Source organism: Typopeltis vanoorti, chromosome 19, assembly GCF_054136105.1.
Source record: "Typopeltis vanoorti isolate ZY-2024b chromosome 19, IOZ_Tvanoo_1.0, whole genome shotgun sequence".
NCBI lineage: Eukaryota > Metazoa > Arthropoda > Arachnida > Uropygi > Thelyphonidae > Typopeltis > Typopeltis vanoorti.
The window spans coordinates 18,862,310-18,882,843 of NC_143567.1; the positions used below are offsets into that span (position 1 = coordinate 18,862,310).

General features: G+C 35.7%; 1 protein-coding gene across 5 annotated transcripts in view; it reads right to left on the minus strand.

Moving 5' to 3' along the window:
• Nucleotides 1–20,534, minus strand: part of LOC150095888 (protein pangolin, isoforms A/H/I/S-like) — a 441,413-nt gene that overhangs the window by 150,176 nt on the left and 270,703 nt on the right. For all 5 annotated transcript variants that reach the window (XR_016549928.1, XM_090409125.1, XM_090409123.1 and 2 more), the window contains one exon: nt 13,498–13,633. Coding sequence is in view for 4 of the 5 variants with exons in the window: in XM_090409125.1 (XP_090265251.1) it covers nt 13,498–13,633 (136 nt within the window). In the remaining variant the exon portion in view is untranslated. The remainder of the gene's footprint in view (nt 1–13,497; nt 13,634–20,534) is intronic.

Genomic DNA, 20,534 nt, shown 5'->3' on the forward strand with positions numbered 1-20,534 from the left:
ATGGTGGGTATCTAAGGCATGGTCTGCCAGCCCAGAGCGGCTGTACTGGTGAAACCGGATGTAGTCTTGGTGTTCTGAAATCCTGATATTTGTTGTTCTGCCTGTTTGGCCAAAGTAGGACAATTTGCAGCTGCAAGGGACCTGGTATACACCAGGTAGGTCTAGGGGAAGTGGTTGGTCTTTGGTAGAGCGGATAAGGGATGCCAACTTTTTATATGGTCTGTAACAGGAAGTAAGGTCATATTTCTTGAGGATATTAGTTATTTTTTCAGAGGTGCCCTGGATGTAGGGGATAGTGATAGACTTGGTGTAGTCTTTATTGTTGAGGGGGGGAGGGGGGTTGTGGTTTTCAGGTTTTAGTATTTTTTGGATTTTTTTGGGGTTATAGCCATTGGCTAAGAAAGTGTTGAGGATGTGGTTTAGTTCTATAGTCAGGGCCTTGTCATCTGAGCAGATTAATTTTGCCCTGTTATATAGTGTTTTTATCACCCCATATTGTTGTGAGGGGGGGGGGATTGCTGGTGAATGTATCTGCCAGTGTGGGTGGGTTTTCTGTAAACAGAGAAAACCAAAGATCCATCAAGCTGGCGGGTGATTAAAGTGTCTAGGAAGGGTAGGGTGTTGTTTTCCTCTTTTTCTAAGGTGAACTGGACTCTGGGATGTTGGTTGTTTAAGTGTGTTAGGAAGGAGTGGAGTGAGTCTGAGCCATGTGGCCAAATAGCAAACACATCATCCACATAACGAAGCCAAATAGTGGGTTTTTGTGGGGCGGAGTTTAAGGCTTTTTCTTCAAATGTCTCCATAAAGAAATTGGCCAAGGGTGGGGAAAGTGGTGAACCCATGGCTGTCCCCTCTATCTGTTTGTAGAACTTTCCTTGCCAAACGAAATAGCCTGAGTTCATTGTGAACTGAAATAGGGCTGAGATATCGGGAGGAAACTTGGCTTGGATGAGCTCAAGGGTTTCTTTGAGTGGGACATTAGTGAATAGGGAGGAGACGTCAAAACTGACCATTATGTCAGTGTGTTGGAGTGTGAGGTTTTCTATACTGGCTTTAAAGTGGGCCGAGTTTTTTATGTATGATGGTGTGTTGCCAGTGTAGTGTGTGAGCGTTTTGGCTAAATGTTTGGCTAATTTATATGTGGGGGAATCAATGCCATCCACTATGGGACGTAATGGCACATTTTGTTTATGTATTTTTGGGAGTCCATATTCCGGTTTCACCAGTACAGCCGCTCTGGGCTGGCAGACCATGCCTTAGATACCCACCATAAAATTCGTTGGAAGAAGACAAAAATAATCCATCGCAGCAAGTTTAAATACGAAAGATTATTCAAAGAATCTTCAGCAGCTCTAAAAAACGTTCCTAACCTCAACAAATTTGGGTGCATGAAACTGCCCCAAATTTGGGAGACTTTCATTATGAGAACTTCAGCCCAACGGCCAAGACTACCAAATTAGCCCGCAAGAGGGCACCATTAGGACTTTAGGAACAAAATTAGTGTCTTAATTTCTGCCTCATTTGCTTTGTTAGTTCCTGTAGTGCACATACCATATCTTTATGTTCCTGAAGATGACAATGTGACATTGTCGAAATATAGAAGTGATACATTAAAGTTATCTTTAATTAATTTACTTTATATGCGTTGTTAATTCCGTAAATTAATTACCAGTTATGTCTAACCAACGTATAAGTCTTACCACTTTTATAGCTTCAGTAACAGAAGGTAAAGTCTCTGGAAAAAGGAAGAGATAAACCCTCAGTGAGATAGATGGATAGCATGTCTGAAGTGACTGGTCTTTGGACAGGTCAAACCTTCAGAAAAGCATATAATAGGAACATCAGGCAAGGACTAGTGTGGCACATCACCAAAGTTGCAAAATGGCATATATTAGTTAGTGGTGGTTCAGACAACTGGTTAACAGACTAGAATGAAGTATGATAGCATACTTGAGAGGAGCATGCTTGCACAAAAATTTACCTGGAACATTTAGTAGAGAAACTCCTCTGTAATTTTCATATTAAGTTTTATTTCCCATTTCAGAGATAGATACTATGATTGCTCTCTCCAATCATCAAGAATTCAATCTTCTGATTAGGCTTTGTGAATCTGTGTAGCCATTTCAAAAACTGTAAAACTTTCTGGTAAAAGAAGAAAGTATATCGAACATTCCTAACATTCCAAAGAGAGTACAGAGAAAAATGTAGGAGGGATAAGCTGGTAAGAATATAGAAGATAAATATCAGGAGGGTGGCAATATGTTCTGCAGGGGCTATTGAAAAAGCTTGGAAATAGAGGGAAGAGATTTCAGCTTTCTTCTGTCATTACCCTTAATCTGCTCAGTTGGCTAATTTTTCTCGATACGGTCATATCTGTTATTATTATTATCCCAATACCCCATGGAGTAAAAGACACATCTAGGATTTCCTTTTGTCATATACACAGCTCATCATACCGCACCTTAAACACACTCAAATTCTCTGCAGACACCACATTCTCAGGCAAGGCATTCAAATCATTCACAACTCTGCATGCAAAAAACTGCTTCTCACTCCCCTGCTCACACCCTCTATACAGCTTTCAGGGATGACCTCTGGTTGTCCCCTGATCTCCCACCGTTTTCTGTAAAACTTCTCCAACAGTGATCCTATAACAACCCCTTACTAGCTTGTATGTCTCTATCATATCATCCCCTCTTCCTCCTATCCACTAGACTCTGTAAATTGTATCTTCTAAACCTTTCTACATATTTGACATTCCAGAGATCAGAAACTACCTTAGTCAGTTGCTGTTTTTTTTTAACTCTGAATCTGAGCATTTCTGTTTGAATATCATTTCTAGTCCAGCTGCTTTCTACATTTCCATCTTTTATTGTATATACAATATTGATTATATACTCCTGACTGTATTCTCTTGAATACAGTCAGGAGTATATAATTATTCAAGTATTATAATTATAATTTTTGTATAATTATTATAATTATACAAGTATTCTGAATATCTCCAGAGATATTCAGAATACTATTTTAGTTTTCATATCACCTTTATCATCATATGCAGAATATATTGCCACCCTCCTGATATTTATCTTCTATATTCTTATCGGCTTATCCCTCCTACATTTTTCTCTGTACTCTCTTTAGACATCTACTTACTAGGAATGTTCGATATACTTTCTTCTTTTTCCAGAATTGCCAGTTTAATTTTTTGCATCTACCAGGGTTCTGCTATCTATCCTTGCAGAAAACTTCAACACATATCTCCCTAGCATCAATCAACATTTTGTTTAGAGTTTGCCAATGAGACTCAAAGCTTAGGTTCTTGTTTTCAAATACTTTCATTTTCTCTGTGGAAATTTCAAGTAGAAAATCATACTAGTAGTATCCTTTCTTTCATGCTTACATGGTGATCAGAATACATTATAAAAAAATTATGAAGACAACTACCATGTTAGAGCAAAACTTTAGTTTAATATAACCAAATGAACACTTGACGTTTCGACCTTCATGTCAAGGTTATCATCTGGAGAATACACATATATACAAAGAAACAAGCTGCACTACAATCTACATGGTTTGCTAAAGTTACTGACCAACCATTACAACAATTATTGGCCTGACCTCTGGTGAGAAAAAAAAAACCTCTACTACATCAAAGCTAGAGTCCTATTATTATCTATTAGGTTGCAAAATTAAATTCAGCTGGAGAGCAACATGTTTATATATATATATATATATTAAAAAAAACAACAACAATGTGATTATACATATAAATTTCAACCAATTGGTATGAAATAGTTTCCATTGGTATGACAATTGCTTAAAGTCTGAAAGTATTCTGGAAACTAAGTAGGCTGAATATGTGCCATCCAAATTCTTGGAATTTTTATACTACCATTATTGTTGAGATTAGGGTGGTTAATCAGAATTTCACAGGCTTCTTTAAATTTTCTTTCATACCAAGTTTTTCTATGATGTAAAGAGCAGGTACTTTTCCAATCAATTTGGTGCAGGGTGTTGAGAGCGTGATCTGAGAGGCCTACTTCACCAAAATTGTCATATTTAATGTGTCTTTTTTTTTTTTTTTTTTTTAAACGTATAGGGATTGTACGTCCAGTTTCACCAATATAAGGTAATTTACAGGTGCAATAGATGCAATAAACTCCAGGATGTGCCAATGGGAGGAGAGGATCCTTAGAGGAGTTGAATATGTTTTTTAATTTTATAGATGGCTTAAAAGTGGCATTAAGATTATAATGGTGTAGGATTCTATTGATTTTTTCTGATAACCCTTTAATGTATGGGATGGTTATAGTTTTACTGCAATCTATATCCTTTTTTGATGAAGTTTTATGAACAACTTTATTAATAGTATTTTTGTTATAGCCATTATTTATAAAGGTGTTGCTAATAATCTTTAATTCTTGTTTAAGAGCTTGTTGATTAAAGCAAATTGTTATAGCTCTGTTTTTAAGGATGTTAATGACTCCGAATTTTTGCAATGGGTGGTGATATGAGTTAGCATGTATATAATGGCCAGTATGTGTCGGTTTGCGGTAAACTTCACCCGTGGTGAAGGATAGACTGCCTGAGGGAAAACGTGTGACCAGTGTATCCAGGAATAGGAGCGAGTTCTTTTCAATTTTAATAGTAAATTGTATGCATTCATGTTGTTTGTTCGTTTTTGTAGTGCAGCTTGTTTCTTTGTATATATGTGTATGCTCCAGATGATGACCTCAATATGAAGGTTCATTTGGGTGTTCATTCGAGTGTTCATTTGGTTATATTAAACTAAAGTTTTCCTCTAACACAGTAGTTGTCCCCATAATTTTTCATAATGTATACTAGTAGTAATTTACTGCAATTATTCCATGAAGTGACACAATTCAATTTTTTATCTAAAACTGAAGTTCAAGGTCATGCTGATAAGATGGTTAAGGCATCATATCAGATAATTGATGTTGAAGAGAACTAACTCGTAAGAAAAAGAATGTTATTCTCGCACTTTACAAGGCTTTGAAAAAAACAACAACTGTGCACAGATGCATTACCCATTTTCTGAGGAAAATAGGAGGGAGAGAGATCACGGACAGACAGACACAAGTTAGTAAGGGGAAGATAGTAAACAGTATAAATACAATTGATATTTCGCATATTATGGTTTGGGGGGGGGGGTTGATTTCTAGGTCATTCTGAGAATCTGACGTGTGTGTGCGTGCATGCATTTAGTACATTGAATCAGCTACCATTAAATGTTATGAATTAATGCATTCAGAGAGAAAGAGAAATGATAGGTGTGTAGGCATGACTGACTCACTGGAGGAGTGATACTAATAAAGTAATAATAGCGATATCTTTATACCATTTCAGGATATAAAAGTAAACAGGGGATTTGAAACTGATCATTTACTTTTGAGCAGGATAAAAATAGGTATTACATCAAAAACAAAAATATGTACAAAAGTTTTGAAAAGAATCGGTCAAGCAGCTTTTGGAGATGACTATAGACTTAATATACAAATATTATTGCTGACTTAGTGACTCAGAAGCGAAATCTCAAGAAAACGTTAATTGATTAAGTGAGGAAAATATCTGGGTCAGTATGGGCTGGTGATGCAATATACAGCCTCTCCAGGTCAAATCAACTCCACGTTCTCGTGATGTGGCCTGTTTCTACTAAAGGACCTGTGGTGACAGCAAGTATTCTTGCCTGCAAAGGGCTACCTTCCTAGTTGGAGTAACTGCCAACTATACCCAGGTGGAAATAACTTTCTTGCCTGGTGAAATACCACCATCTTGCTTATTGGTACAAGAAGCAGTTATTGCCATGTTGGTTCCAAGAGCAAGGTTTCCAGTTTCTGTACCCCATCTATAGGCATGCAGTGGTGAATAATACCCATTGAGGACATCCAAAATACACTGCAGGGATACAGTACCTCTCATTCTTCTTCAAAGATATAGCAGTCAAGCGGGCAGTTCTTCAGACTGGCCAATTAGTATACCAGACTGAACCAGATGGTAACATGGCTTTTAGAGACTTCCTGATAAACTGGTGCATAATCTTGCTGCTAACTAAGCAAGATGATAGTATTTCACTAGATTGTGCTTGGAAGGAGGCTGTGTGATGTATGCAGAAGGCACTATCAAAACTACATTATGGTTTAAAGACTGGATGCTCTCTGTATGAGTGATATGTTCAAGAGTTTATTTTTTCCAACTACATGTTTCCCTTCTCTTTTTCTTTTTACCTTTTGAAACATTAAATATGAAACAGTCCGCGCAGTTAGCCTAGTGGCTTTGCGCTTCACAACCATATGCCTGGGGAAGGAGTGTCCTAGGTTCGATTCCCGTCCACGACGTGAGGAGCTTAAGGATCTTCCTCAGCCATAGCCAAGTTAGCCGGTCTTGGGCGTGGGCAGCAGGGTTTTTTTCCGCCAGTTTATCTGGGGTTTTTCATCCCGCAAGCAGGCAAACCGGCCCCGTGAACACACAGGTTACTGTCATAAATACTTACGGCAAGGAAGGCAACGGGAAACCACCTTGCTCATAACCATCTCTCCCTAGAATGGTAGCATATAGCTACCCTCCCCCGGCCATATGGCAGATGGGAACCAGAAGAAGAAGAAATATGAAACAATTCTTTTTTTTTTTTTTTTTTTCAAGCTCTTTCAGATCTTCAGGCCAGGTAAATATGAGACAGCTTGTAAATATTATTTCTTTATCTATTAGATTTTTTTCGTTCAACATTGGAATAGCTCTCTGTATAAGTATTATATGAATACCATTGTATGTCTCATTTTCTTGAACAAGTCTTTTGATGTGGCAGCATCATCCCTTTTCCATTGCCTATTTTCTCCAAATGTAGTTGTCAAGTGTAGTCAGTGCCTCATGATATTAGATACCCACTTTACTGAATGCCAATACTTCACGATTTTTGGTTGTAATATGGCTGCTACTTTTCCAAACTCTTTTAGTCTTTTTGGTGAATTCTAGTAAAGGGTATATATATACACACACACATACATATTTTATTACTGTGTTTCAATTTCAGCAAAAAAAGGGAACATCTTTAAACCAGCCAGATTCAAATTATATGCAATACAATGTACTGACACATGATCTGGCATGTCTCTCTTTACTTTTACCACTAGACCATTATTTTTTTGCCCCCCAGCTTGTTAGCAGCTCCATTTGTTCCTATGCCTACTAACCAATGATAAGTTTTTCATAAGCAAACAAAGTTTGCATGTAAGGTATCTTCCCAATTAGGCTAATTGTATACAGAAAGACTGTTGAATTCACATCAGTAGCCCAAAGAAAGAAACTTCACATGTAATCTTTGTTTCCTCTGTTAGAGACTCCTGTGCATTATGGGTTAATGAGACAAGAATAACTTCTCCAATGTATCCAAATACCTTGCAGCAGAATTACAATAATAAATGCCGCTTTCAGTTTAAAATTTTAATCTATGTATCTTATTATAATTGACCAGTTCATCCTCATTTGAAATATCAGAAGAAGCATCTAGAAGAAGAATAACTCTACTGAAGTCTTTGATTTCCTTAACTAATTTTGTTTAATAACATCAACAATAACTGACATGTCATTTTGATACTGGTTAAATTCATTTAATAAGCTAATTCCTTTGTAATTGCATAAGATGCTAACTCCTGGTTGGAAATAAAACTTCAATAAACTGGCAACCACCGATGATATCAAATAACTTGAAAGTGAATGAAATGATGTTAAAAAAAGGTACAAATTATGCAAAGAAAATAATATATTTTCAATACATTTAGAGTCCAGCAGAAAACTCACTCACCACTTGTCTCTGATAACTCGCCTACGGCAAGTGGATTTCTGGAGCCTGTATGGGATCACCATAAAAAAAAATTTAGTTACTATCATCATCATCATCATTAAGACCTAAAGGAAGTCAACAACTCATTGAAGGAGGTCATACATCATACACACTAGCTGTCATACCTTCTCTTAAGCTCATTCACGCTAGATGCACTCACTATTCAACAAGCAAACTGTTCTACTCACTCAAATGAGAAAAAATCTAGCTCTCACCCTTTCTTAACAGCAAACAAACTAAACTTCCACAGATGCCCCTTGTCCTTTCCCACCTTTCATATAATGAAAACTCTATAATAAAATCAGTTGATATCCTACAACACCATTTCAGAAATTTATAGATCTATATCATATCATCTCCTCTTTCTCCTTTTACCAGTGTTGTTAGTCAACAAACTCTCACTATTGTTGAAATTTTTACACTTGGTTATACTATAAATTAAAGATGCCAAGAAATTATATTCTTGGTTTAATCTTTTATGCTTGGATAACCAAGCATAAGAAAACAAAGTTGGAATATGAAGTAATATCTACATTCTGTAATTCCGATATCATCCGTGTTATTTTTCTCTGCAGTCTTTCCATAGCTTCTTTATCCCTCTAAAATCAGGAGACCAAATCTGCATACAGTAGTTCAGGTGCAGATGTATCAGGACTTGTAAGATTAAGAAAGTCATTTTGCCTCTTTACATTATCAATATTCATTTCAACATTGCAATTATCCAGTTATTTGAAATTGGCACTACGTGACCTTTAGACATCAAATTCCTATCCACAATAACTGCAAGATCCTAAGCCTCATCAGTTTTTCAAAGCATAATCTCACCAATATAATTTCCATTGGAAACCTCATCATACCAAAGTGCATAACTTTACAATTACTAACACTGAAATGACAGAGATTATCATTTACCGATAGTTCTAATCATTCTCTAGGTGCTGGATATCAGGTATTATCCCTGATTGCATCATCATCAATAAACAATTGAGCATCTCCTGCCAGGTCCTTCCCAAAAGAATTAATGTACTGACTGAAAAACAAAGGTCCAAGAACTTATCCCTGGGGGTACACCACCGGTCACACTAAACCTAGCAGATTCATAACCACCCCAAACACCATCCTATCAAGTCTTAAGAGAGAAGCAAATTTCTCTCTTACAGATGACTTTCACTACAGCAAGCACAATATAATGAAACTATTGAGACGTCCTGACCAAAGCTCAACATGTAATGCTATTCTAAGGAAATTCAGTACACCAAACTATCCACTGTTAGATCCTAAATGAAGGAATCTTGGAAAGAAATCATTCATTTGGAATCTAACATATAAAACTTGCTGACAAAGACAAGCTGTAATTAAAAGTGAAACTTCTTCACTTTATGTAAAATTTGTATTCTTTATTTCAAGTGCCTTATATTTAAGCTGATGTGATTATATTAAGATTTCATTTTTAAGTATGTCTAAAAAGAGAGATAATCTGATTTAAATTTAAGCCTCACTTAAGTTATGTAAAATTTACTGCGAGTCATCAAAAAAGTTGCTAAGTAATAATTCCTGGAAGGCATAAAGCTACATGTGTACAGCGTAATGCTAGCGGCTATAGCTTAATCGGAAAATTACGTTGCCATGTATTCTGTGAATCCAAGTATAACAGCGTTGTAAAAGCAAAGGATGAACCCAAAGGGGTGAAAAGATAAGGGCCGTGTGCAAAAAGGGGACTGAAAAAAAGGGGGCGTTCTATAGAAGAATATAAGGGGTTGAGCCTGTTTATCGGAAGACTCCCTCTGGTCATAACGTTTTCCTGTTTTGGTGGTTCGGAAGTTAGTGGGCAGTTTCGCGTAAGGGGGGGGGAGTCTGTGATAAGATGTTGGACTGCGAGCTTTCTTAAAATGAAGTAGGATTCTGTGCAAAGCTGAAGGTAAAAATTCCAGTCCTAGCAGAATCAAGCTGTCGCTGAAAAGTCCCATCGAATTGTTCCTGAAAAGCGAAGATCAGAGTCCGTGTTTTCAGCAGAAGGAATGAAGATAGCATAACCCCTACGTTGCCATCTGTGCACTACACTGGAGCTGGGCTACTGGAAACTGATGGGGTGGGGAAGGGGGACTCAGGATGTGCCAAGTAAGGTTCAGAGAACATATTATAGAAGTGGTCAAAAGTAGCTCACAGTTATTGAAAAACACCCTAACAAACATGTAAAGTTATTATTATTATACCTTTTTTTTTTTCTTATCCATCTAGACTACAGTACACAGATCTCATTACCTGGGTTTTATGGGGATGAAGAAGTGGAGAGGATCTTGAAGCAAGCGACCAAAATGATAACAGCTATGAGAATTGGATGAAGATTTGTGAGTTACAGAAATTGGTTGTATTTCCATAGTTGTAAGTCTCATATGGAGGTAAGGGTTTTTTCACTCGGAAACTTGGGTTTTTCATCTCTCAGAACAGGCAAACTAGCCCCATGAACACATAAACACACACACACACACACACACACACACACACACACACACACACACACACACACACACACACACACACGGATCAACAGTCATAAAATACACACTTAATCCCTCATCAAGATGGCTCAACCCTTCCTAAGGGATAGGGGAGAACCCCATACAAAATAAAAAAATAAATAAAAGTGATTCATGTTAATATTTCTGGAATAAAACTACCTAGAGACAAATTAAATAAATAAATTACTGAATAATCTAAACATCTATCTTTAACTTTGTCCAAAGGTCCACAAACCTAGAGGCACACTATGCCCAACTTGCTCAGTCTATCAGAAGCCCACACAGAAAAGCAGATACTTACACACCACTTCACATCACCATCCTGTCCAGAATGTTTGGAATTTTCAAAACTTTAACCTCCACGGCTGAACAACTTTCATCTTCAGAACCTGTACTATGTTTTAGAAAGTTTATTGCAATTTATGTTGTAAACATTGTGTTCAAAAAGTGTAAGTAGAGTGACTCTACTTACACTTTTTGAACACAATGTTTACAACATAAATTGCAATACCTATAAACTTTCTAAAACATTTGGCATCCAAACTTAGAAGCATATTTTGGCAAGACATCATCTTACATAAAAAAATTCCACGCATAAACTTTAAAACCACTCCACAGAACTTTAAATATAAAAAAAAAAAAAAAAATGATTGCTTAGTGAGCTTTGATGTGTCATGAGTTTTTACTAACATTTCAGTGACAATACACTAGTGATCCTTTCCAAAATACCCCCCCCCCGATATTTACATATTCTTTAAGCACTGCTTAAATCACGCTATTTCAGCTGGATAACCAGCTCTTTAAACAAACTGAAGATGTAGCAATGGGCGCTGCATTTTCAGCCCCATTGCTAATTTATACATGGAGTCCTTTGAAATAGTGAGCATATAAGCAAGCATATTGGCAAGACATCGTCTTACATAAAAAATTCTTTAACATTCACACATCCATACTTTAAAACCACTATACAGAATCTTCAATTAAAAGAAAATGATTGCTTAGTGAGCTTCAATGTGTCACCCCCTCCCTAAGCACAAAGTATGACTGAGGTATAAAGATGATGACTTTGACATTTGGCCACATGGGTTCCCAACATGCTCAGTCCATCCGAAGCCCATACACACCACTTCACATCACCATCCTGCCCAGAATGTTTGGGATTTTCAAAACTCTAATCTCCACAGCTGAACAACTTTCATCTTCAGAACTTACACTTTTTGAACACAATGGTTACAACAAAGAAACCTTGCAAAACTCCTTAAAAGAGACTCCCCACACTCAACCAGACTATAAATACACCATAACCCTACTCTATATTAAAGGTGCAACAGATTAATTTGGTTCACTCCTGAAACAACACAAGATCGGAACAATATACAAACCTTTGGACAAAGTCTCCACTTTCCTTAGACAAGTTACAGATTACCAGGATTCCTCTATCCTTCCCAGTGCCCACAGTATCTCCCTGTCAATGTGGGATCCAGTACTTTGGACAGAACTTTTATATTGAATATAAAAATATATTCGATATGGATGACCGAAAAGCAGACATGCTCAACATGCCTTAAATAAAGACCATTTAATCAGATGGGGAAAAGGCAAAGATACTATACAAGATCCCAATTAAAATTACAGGATGTTTGTAGAAGTGCTCATCTGCTACAGAACCCAATGAAATGTAAAAAGAAATAATGGTTGAATTCTATATAAATTTTGGAGCACCACCCACCATAAAGAGTGCTACTGCTGTTCTCCATAAGTGTGCCTATCCTTGCTCTGGAGTTCATTTTAATTTCAGTCTTCAGTATGCATCTTCAACGTACCTTTGATAGAGCTGGCAAAATGTCAGGTTGTAAATACTTAGTTTATTCAGTAAATTATCTATTTCATTCCTGTTTCTATGTAGTTTTATTTCAGAAATGTTTAACAGAAATTGATTTTCAGATAGGCAGAAAAGGTGATCAAGACATTCGCTTTAAAGGTTTTTACAGGATTGATACAGAGGAAATTTTTCAGTACCTGATTAAAGGAAAGAGAACCAGGGATAATCTCTGAAATTCAGCAAAAAATATGATTAACAAGAGTGTGAGGGGCTAGTGTTTTATTTTATTTTCCCCAGAAGGTGGCGATGTATGAGTGGAATGAGTTGCCAGAGATTTATGTTGGTGAATGAATTCAAAGCTAAGTAAGACTGATATTGTGCAAACATTATCAGTCTTGGTGAAATGTTTAAGGCCTCCCTTGATGAGTCTGAAGAGTCCATGGTAATGCTCGCATAAAAAATAATAATAAAACCACATCTAAGCAAATATATTTGGTTTGAACACTACTTTATACAGTGTATATATAGATACACATGCACACAAGGATAAACTGTTCACGATGGATACTATAGCAATGAAGTCTCTTGTGGTTAATAGCCTTTCTAGCATATTTGAAAAAATTCATATGGATACTAACCAAAAACCAATGATGCTGCACTTTTGCAAGAAAATTCAAACAGTAAAAAGCCATTTTGTTGTAATATCAAATAGATAAGCATTACAGATGAAGTAGAGCATTACAGTCACTAGTAATTCTATATACATAACAGATCATTTAAGATCCAAAATCCCTTTATATTCAAGCTTCAATATGGTGCAAAAGTACTATAATAAAATGCAGTTTCCATAGAAAATGTAGATTAGTGCATTTCAGAATCCTGACGGAAGAGCTATATGAAACCTAATCTATGTCATGTCAAGACTTATGAATTCTGATAGCATTTATGCAAACTTCAGTGCTTTTGCACTATACTAAAACTGAAATAAAAGTGAAAATCTTAGCATTTTAGATACTATATATCAAACTTTCATCACTGGTGAAAGGTCTTATCATAAATAGAATAAAGAATATACACATCAAAAATGTGCGTTCTATTGCAATTGTGCTTAACATAGCCACTAACTTGATTTAGGCTCTCTTCTGTCTATCAGGATAAAGTTGTAAGCAAAGGATTCAGTTACCAAAAAATAACTATATTTTAACAAACTTCTGATGTATAAAAATACATATATAAATTTTGTTTTCATTAAAAACTATTTCTTATAAGAATGATGAAAGATACAAAACACATACCTGTTTTGGGATCTATATGAACAGGTGGAATTCCCATATGAGCAGGTGGTGGTTGAGCAAATGGCTCACTATTATATACTACAAATGGTAAAGGAGAACATGGGTGAGCAGGGGGTACAACTGTTACCTTGTTGGCCTACAAAAGAATTATTGAAATTTCAATTATTTTCAAAGTTAACTAAAATATACAGTCTTGCCATAAATATTGTTAAAACTTTTGCACACCCCACACGCTGCCCAAAGAATTGCACAAGCCCAGTTTTGTTAGTGGCACTGTGCACAGCCAACATTTGCGTGCTTATCAACAGAGAGAGAGAGTTGTGTAGCTATACAGATTAATATGAAGTGGGGAGATTATGAGAGCTATGTAGCTGTAATAGCACTTCACAAGGTTATAATGCAGCCACTTGTTATTTTCAAAATGCTAAATTACTCAGGATCAGCAGGATTTCTGTATCATACTACTAACAGTTGTAATGATATAGAAGACATATCTGATAGCCAAAAAACAGGTTGACCATTCTGCATTATGGTGCAACAGCTTGTCTTGTGAGAACTGTGAAGGCATACCTCAGTGTAATACTGTGAGAACACAGGAAGTGATGTCATGAGAGATGAACGTTTCACAGAGAACAATGTCACATGTACTAATTAATGACCTGTAGGTAAGAACCTATCATCATTCTACTGGACGCTTCCTAACCACAACTTATATGGCAGAGGATGATAAAATTAAAAGGCACTTCTCTGGCAGTACATGAACCAACAGACACAGATATCCTCTTCAATAATGAAAAGATTTTCACCACTGAAGAATTGTTTAACTGTCAAAACTGTGTATATGCCTTGGATGGTCACACAGAACATGCCATAGCACCCAGGATTCGGAGAGTTCATCACCCCACATCAGTGATAGTTTGGAGGAGTGTGATGTTTCAGGGGATATCAAAACCTCTGCCAAAATGTATCAAGACTGTGCCGGAACCTGTGGTATGGTCCCTGAACAATGCCTTGTTTCACGATAAGCAGTGGACCTTCCAACAGGACTCAGTCCCTGCACACAAGGCAAGGACCACACACACAACAGTGGTTGGAGGTGAATGTACCTGACCACACATCACCATCTGACTGGTCATCTGGAAGTCTCGATCTGAGTCCATTGGACTTCAAGCTGTGGTCGGGGCTTGAGAGAGTAGCCTGCAAGAAACTTGCAAGTTACTTGCAGGCTAAACTTGCCACTGCTTGCTCCAAATCCACCTGAAAGTGAATTTGGAGCAAGCAGCGGCAGCATTTTCATTGGATAATGTGCGTGTTTGATATGTGGCTTCACAGACTTCAGGCATGTATGAAGGCAAAAGGGGGACATTTCAAACATTGAGTGCTGCTATATGCATGTTATGTTTGGTTTGTGTGTGCTGAAAGCTGTAAATGATTTACTGATAGATTAAAGGTTTATGCACTGTTCAAGTTGTAACAGTATTTATGGCTAGACTAGGTAAATATACTGAAAGTAATACTATGGTTATATTCCATTTCAACACTGCAATCATTTTTCATCGTTGTTTATGAAGAGTTTTTACTGAGAGTGAAACACATCAGACACAGTACATAAGTTTACTAATAATTAACCAACAAATATTTCATATAAAACTAAGGGGATCATTAATGGAACAAACAAGCAATTCAAAGAGGGATAGAATCAGTTAACTTATAACAAGTGCCAAATGCTAGAAGGACCATATCAAATAGATAATTACATAGATAAAGTGAATAGTAAATCCAACATAAAAAACAAGCACTGCTTAAGTATCTATATATTCGCCTTTTATTAATGCATTAAGGTTTCACTGGCCTGACATCTGTTTTGAACTGGTTGGTTCTCTTCAGAGACCAGGCAGAAACCTTAAGAGAGCAAAAACTCTCATTCAGTACTAAGGAAATCAAAAGTCAGAGAAATGTATTTTTCTTAAGTGAACACTCAGTCAGTGTGTAAAAGTAATTACTAAAAAAAAGAGCTGCACAGCTTCATTTTGGCAATGTAAAATTACATAGCCAAAGTGGATATTAGATCCCACATTATTTTAAAGTTGAATGTTTGTAGAAACTATGAAAGTTTTGTAAAAATTGACCAGACAGTTTATGAGAATATAATCCTGAAATAATTAATAATTTAAATTATTTACACATGGTTCTAAGCAGTGGTGAGCTATAAGGGGCTTGTGCAAGCCCTTTGTTAAATTTTTCTCAAATTTGTGAGCCCCTTGTTCTTCTTGTTTCCTTTTTTATTTTTTCAAAAAAAAATTTTGTTTGAAACATATTAAGCGATGAACTCATATGGTAACCTAACAAAAATTAATCTATTTAGCAGTGTATAGATTATTTGGAATTATTGTATCAACTCCTCTATAACAAATGCACCCAAGTTTAAAAATAAAATAAGCGCATGCGCTATATTTACCCTTCTCCCTTCTGGTAGCCAATCACATGGTAAAACCAGTAGCCAATCAAATGTTTTATAAAAGATTATAAAAGATTTCATTCTTATTATATTTTGATAGTTAAGAAATGTTTTTCTTATGTAAGATAAATTAACACAGTTGATTGTTTACAAATATTTCATGTTTAGATCATGAAATATTTGTTTAAAAATGATAGCCTTTAGAGGCTGATTGTCCTCTCATACTTTTTGACTAGAATTTGTACACAAGCTTCTTAATAACAGTTTTTGTGTGAACTGCAGCCTTTTTTTTTTTTCTCGATGATGCGAGCCCTTTGTTAAAATTTCCATAGCTCACCACTGGTTCTAAGGAGTGGTGATTACATAATATTATGAAGTCCTTGACTTCATGATATATAACATGTAGCCTCTACCACTCAAATACAACCCTCGCCTTCTCATGATAGAACCTGTTATCACAAATGAAGCTCTGGTGACCAGATATCGGCAGTATAACCAAAAATCTGCATGAGAGTAAATGCTTATGTATAAAACGCATATCTGAATGCTGAGATAACAGCCCTACCACCAGAATAGGAAATCTGTGGGCTAACAACCCACAAATCTAAATTTAAATCTTGTTTTCAAGTTGAAAAAATGCAGAAATCAGACAGACTCCTTGGTATAGATTAAAGCCTGGAGAATTGGACATGAATTGGCCAATGGAATGTTAAAATATCAAACAGAAAACTAGGACAACTAAGAAAGGACATAGAAAAATATAAAACTGTAATATTGGGGATTAGCAAGTAAGATGGAATGGTATTGGTAGAATAAATTTTGCCAATGGGAATGTGTTTATTCAGGGATGACTAATATAACTACTATACATCAATATGGAGTTGGAAGCCTCATAAGCAAAAAATTTAGTCAAGTAATGATTGGGTGGGAACCAATTTCAGAACAAATAATAACAGTAAATCATAACAACAGTAAATAATACACAATAAACAAAAAAAATAAAAAATAATAACAGTAAATTTGGTAGGCTAAGAGTTGTTCAGTGCTATGCCTCAACTGAGAATACAGCTATTGAAGAAGAAGAAAAGTTTTACAGTGCTTGATATGACCTTGATGATGACACATGGTAACAAGAGCATACTTCTCATGGGTGACACTTCAATGCTAAAGTTGGTACAAATAATAAGGGGTTATTTCTCTACCCATTGAACATAATGGGTAGAGAAAAATGTAAATGGTGAAATGTTGGTGAATCTGTGGCAAATATAACTTAGTAACAGGTGACACAATCTTCCAGCATAAGATAATACATAACCTGGGTGTAACAAGAGAGAAAAACACAGAATCAAATAGATCATATTGCTATCAGCCAAAGGTGCAGGCAATCTAATAACAGGAAAATGTTATTCATTTTCACCTAATAATGGGATCTATGCAGTTATACATTTGTATAACTGCATAGATCCCATTTGTATAAATTAATAGACAGAAATTTGATATTGCTAAATCACAAAATGCTTAAGTCTGTAATAAGTTTAAAATAAAATTAAGGCAAAACATGGACAGTAATTTTGATGGAGGAGAGAACATGAGGAATAATAATATAGAGACTAAATGAAAAAAAGTAAAAAAGTCCTTAATGACAGATACAGTAGAACATGTTTTAAGATATGCTAAATGAAAGAAAGAAGAATGGTTATCAATTGAAACGTGGAAAAATGAAAGGGGAAAAAAAGCTGAAATTATGTGCAAGAAATACTCCCCAAAAGGAAAATGAACTTAAAGAGAAGCATAAGATTTTAAATTTAAAAAAAAAAAAAGTGAGGTACTAGAAAAGATAAATGACAATGGTTTGAAGGACTGGCATTGAGGGCACAACAAGTTGCAGACAAGTATAATAGTAGAGATCTATACAGTATTATAATAATACTTTCTGGAGAAGCCATGCTAAAGAATGTCACAGTGAAAGATCTCAATGGAAAAATTCTAGTGTCAGGCAGAACAACTGGAAAGGTGGAGACAACATTTTAGTCAAATCTTGAATAATAGGAGTGATAGAATGCAAACAGAAATTAAAGAAAAAAAGGAATAGATGAATTAAAAATTTACACCAGCCCATCATCTAAATTGGAGATAAAAAAAGGTGATTAAAGAAATGAAAAATGGGAAAGAGGTAGGACATGATGATATCACAAGGTTCTAAAATCTGACCACAACAATCACAGATATGCTCTACCTAATATTCCAAGATATCTGTTCATTGAGCATGCTAATACTGTAAGAGGTCAATATGGCTTTGTGAAGGGACAGTCATGCCTTAGTAATTTACTAACTTTTTATAACAGAGTAACAGCTGAGTTGGATAAAGGAAATTGATAGACGATTTTGCAAAGGCATTTGACAAAATACCACATGGAATTCTGTTACACAAATTAGAATAAATGGGAATAGATATGACGCTGATTAAGTGGATAAGAGAGGAAAGATTGCTGGACAGATATCAAAAAGTGGTATATGGAGGGGCAGAACTGAGCCAAAAACAGGTGACTAGTGGTGTGTCGCAAGGTTCAGTGCTGGGACCATTGCTATTTAATTTGTACATAAATGATATAGGAAATAACCTGAAAGGAAATTTTTATTCTTTAATGATACTGGTGACAAATTATCCACCCATTTTCCTTCATCTAAAGATAAATGCTCAACCTTGTCTCTACCTGGTTTGTATCGAGTTCCTTGCAACTGTAATCTTCCCTACTTTGGACAAACTGGAAGTTCTATAGAAAAAAGAATTCAAGAGCATCAATCATCAATTCAATTCAACACAACAAACCTGAGAAATCTGGATTAGCTCAGCATAGATTAGAAACAAGCCACAACATTCTTTGATCCAAGACTCTCCTCCTACACAGATGTCGCTACAAATTTGAACGTTTATTTAAAGAAAGTGTGGAGGCCTTACTTCAATGTTATAACTTGAATCGTAATGACTGTATATCTATATCGAAAATTTGGAAAAGTTTAATCAGGATAACACATTAATTTTTTTATGTAAATTTCCTATATTAGTCTAATGTTATTTAAGATTATTACATGAATTTCTGAATTAATATCTTTAATTATGACTTTAAAATGACTCTTCTAATACTTAGCGATATCACATCTCTGTTCTATGTGTAAATGGATCAATTGTTCATGTTCCATTTTTTTTTTTTTTAATTTTTTAATTATTCCTATGTAGTCACTGAAGATGGTCTGTAATATTCAGACCGAAATATTTGGCAAATTAAATATTATTCTTGTGTAAACGTGTATATATTTAATACTGAAAGGAAATATTCAGTTATTTACTGATTATGTGAAATTAGGTAGAGTAATAATTAATCAAGGTGATGTGGAGAACTTGAAAGACAATTTAAATAGGCTGTCAGTATGGACAGAGGTTAATGGGTGTCAGTTTAATGTGGAGAAACGTAAAGTTATGCATTTTGGGATAAATGGATTACAAGCTATGTATCACATTGATGGCAATGTACTCCGGGAAATATGTGAAGCTAGGAATTTAGGGGTGGTGGTAGACAGAGAGTTAAAGTTCAGAGGACACATTGCTAAGGTAGCCCCATGAGATTATTTTGCTATTGAAGAACACATTAACAAGTAGAAATAAGGAAGTTGTCATTCCTCTTTATAAGGCCCTCATCTGAATTACTGTGTTCAAGTCTGGTCTCTGCATTTCTTGGGGATGAGGAAGCAGTGGAGATTATTCAGAGGCAAGTAACTAAGATGGTGGGTGACCTGTGGAATGTTCCCTATGAGGATAGATTGAAGGTGTATGGATTGCAGAAGTTGGTTGATAGGAGAAAAAGAGGAGATATGATAGAAACATTTAAGTTGATTAAAGGTTTTTATAGCATAGATGCAGAGGAAATGTTTCAGCACTTGGCTAGAGAGACTAGAACAATGGGATCATCCATGGAAGTTAAATAAAGGTGTAATTAGTAGAGGTGTGAGGACTAGATTTTTTTGCTTGGAGAGTAGTGAATGAGTGGAATGGGTTGCGAGAGTCAGTTGTGAGTGCTTTGTCTGTTAATGGGTTCAAGGAGAGGTATGATAGATTGTGTGGATAGATTGGGTCTGCTGCGATTAGTCTTTGGACTCCATGGATGTGCCGGCATGATGATGATAATATAAATAATAATAATACAGGATTAATAGTAAAAATACTAAAGAATGACTTAGGAAAGTGTAATAATTGGAGAGGCATAAATCTGCTATGTGTCAGTAAAATTTTCTGCAAAATTATTCTTTCAAGAATCTTTAATATTTTGGACAAGGACATGAGAAGACAGCAGTCTAGTTTTAGGCCAAATAGATCATTCATAAACCACACTGGTGAATATTAATCAAACTGGTGAATTTACATTTGTTATTTGTGGATTATGAAAAAGCCTTCAATTCCATTGCTACAGATTGTGTGCGGAATGCACTTCAAATTAAAGAAATGCTACAGAAGATAATAAACTTCATATAGGAAGGACATAACAAATTCCGATGCCAGGTGCTGCATGATGGATATTTGTCT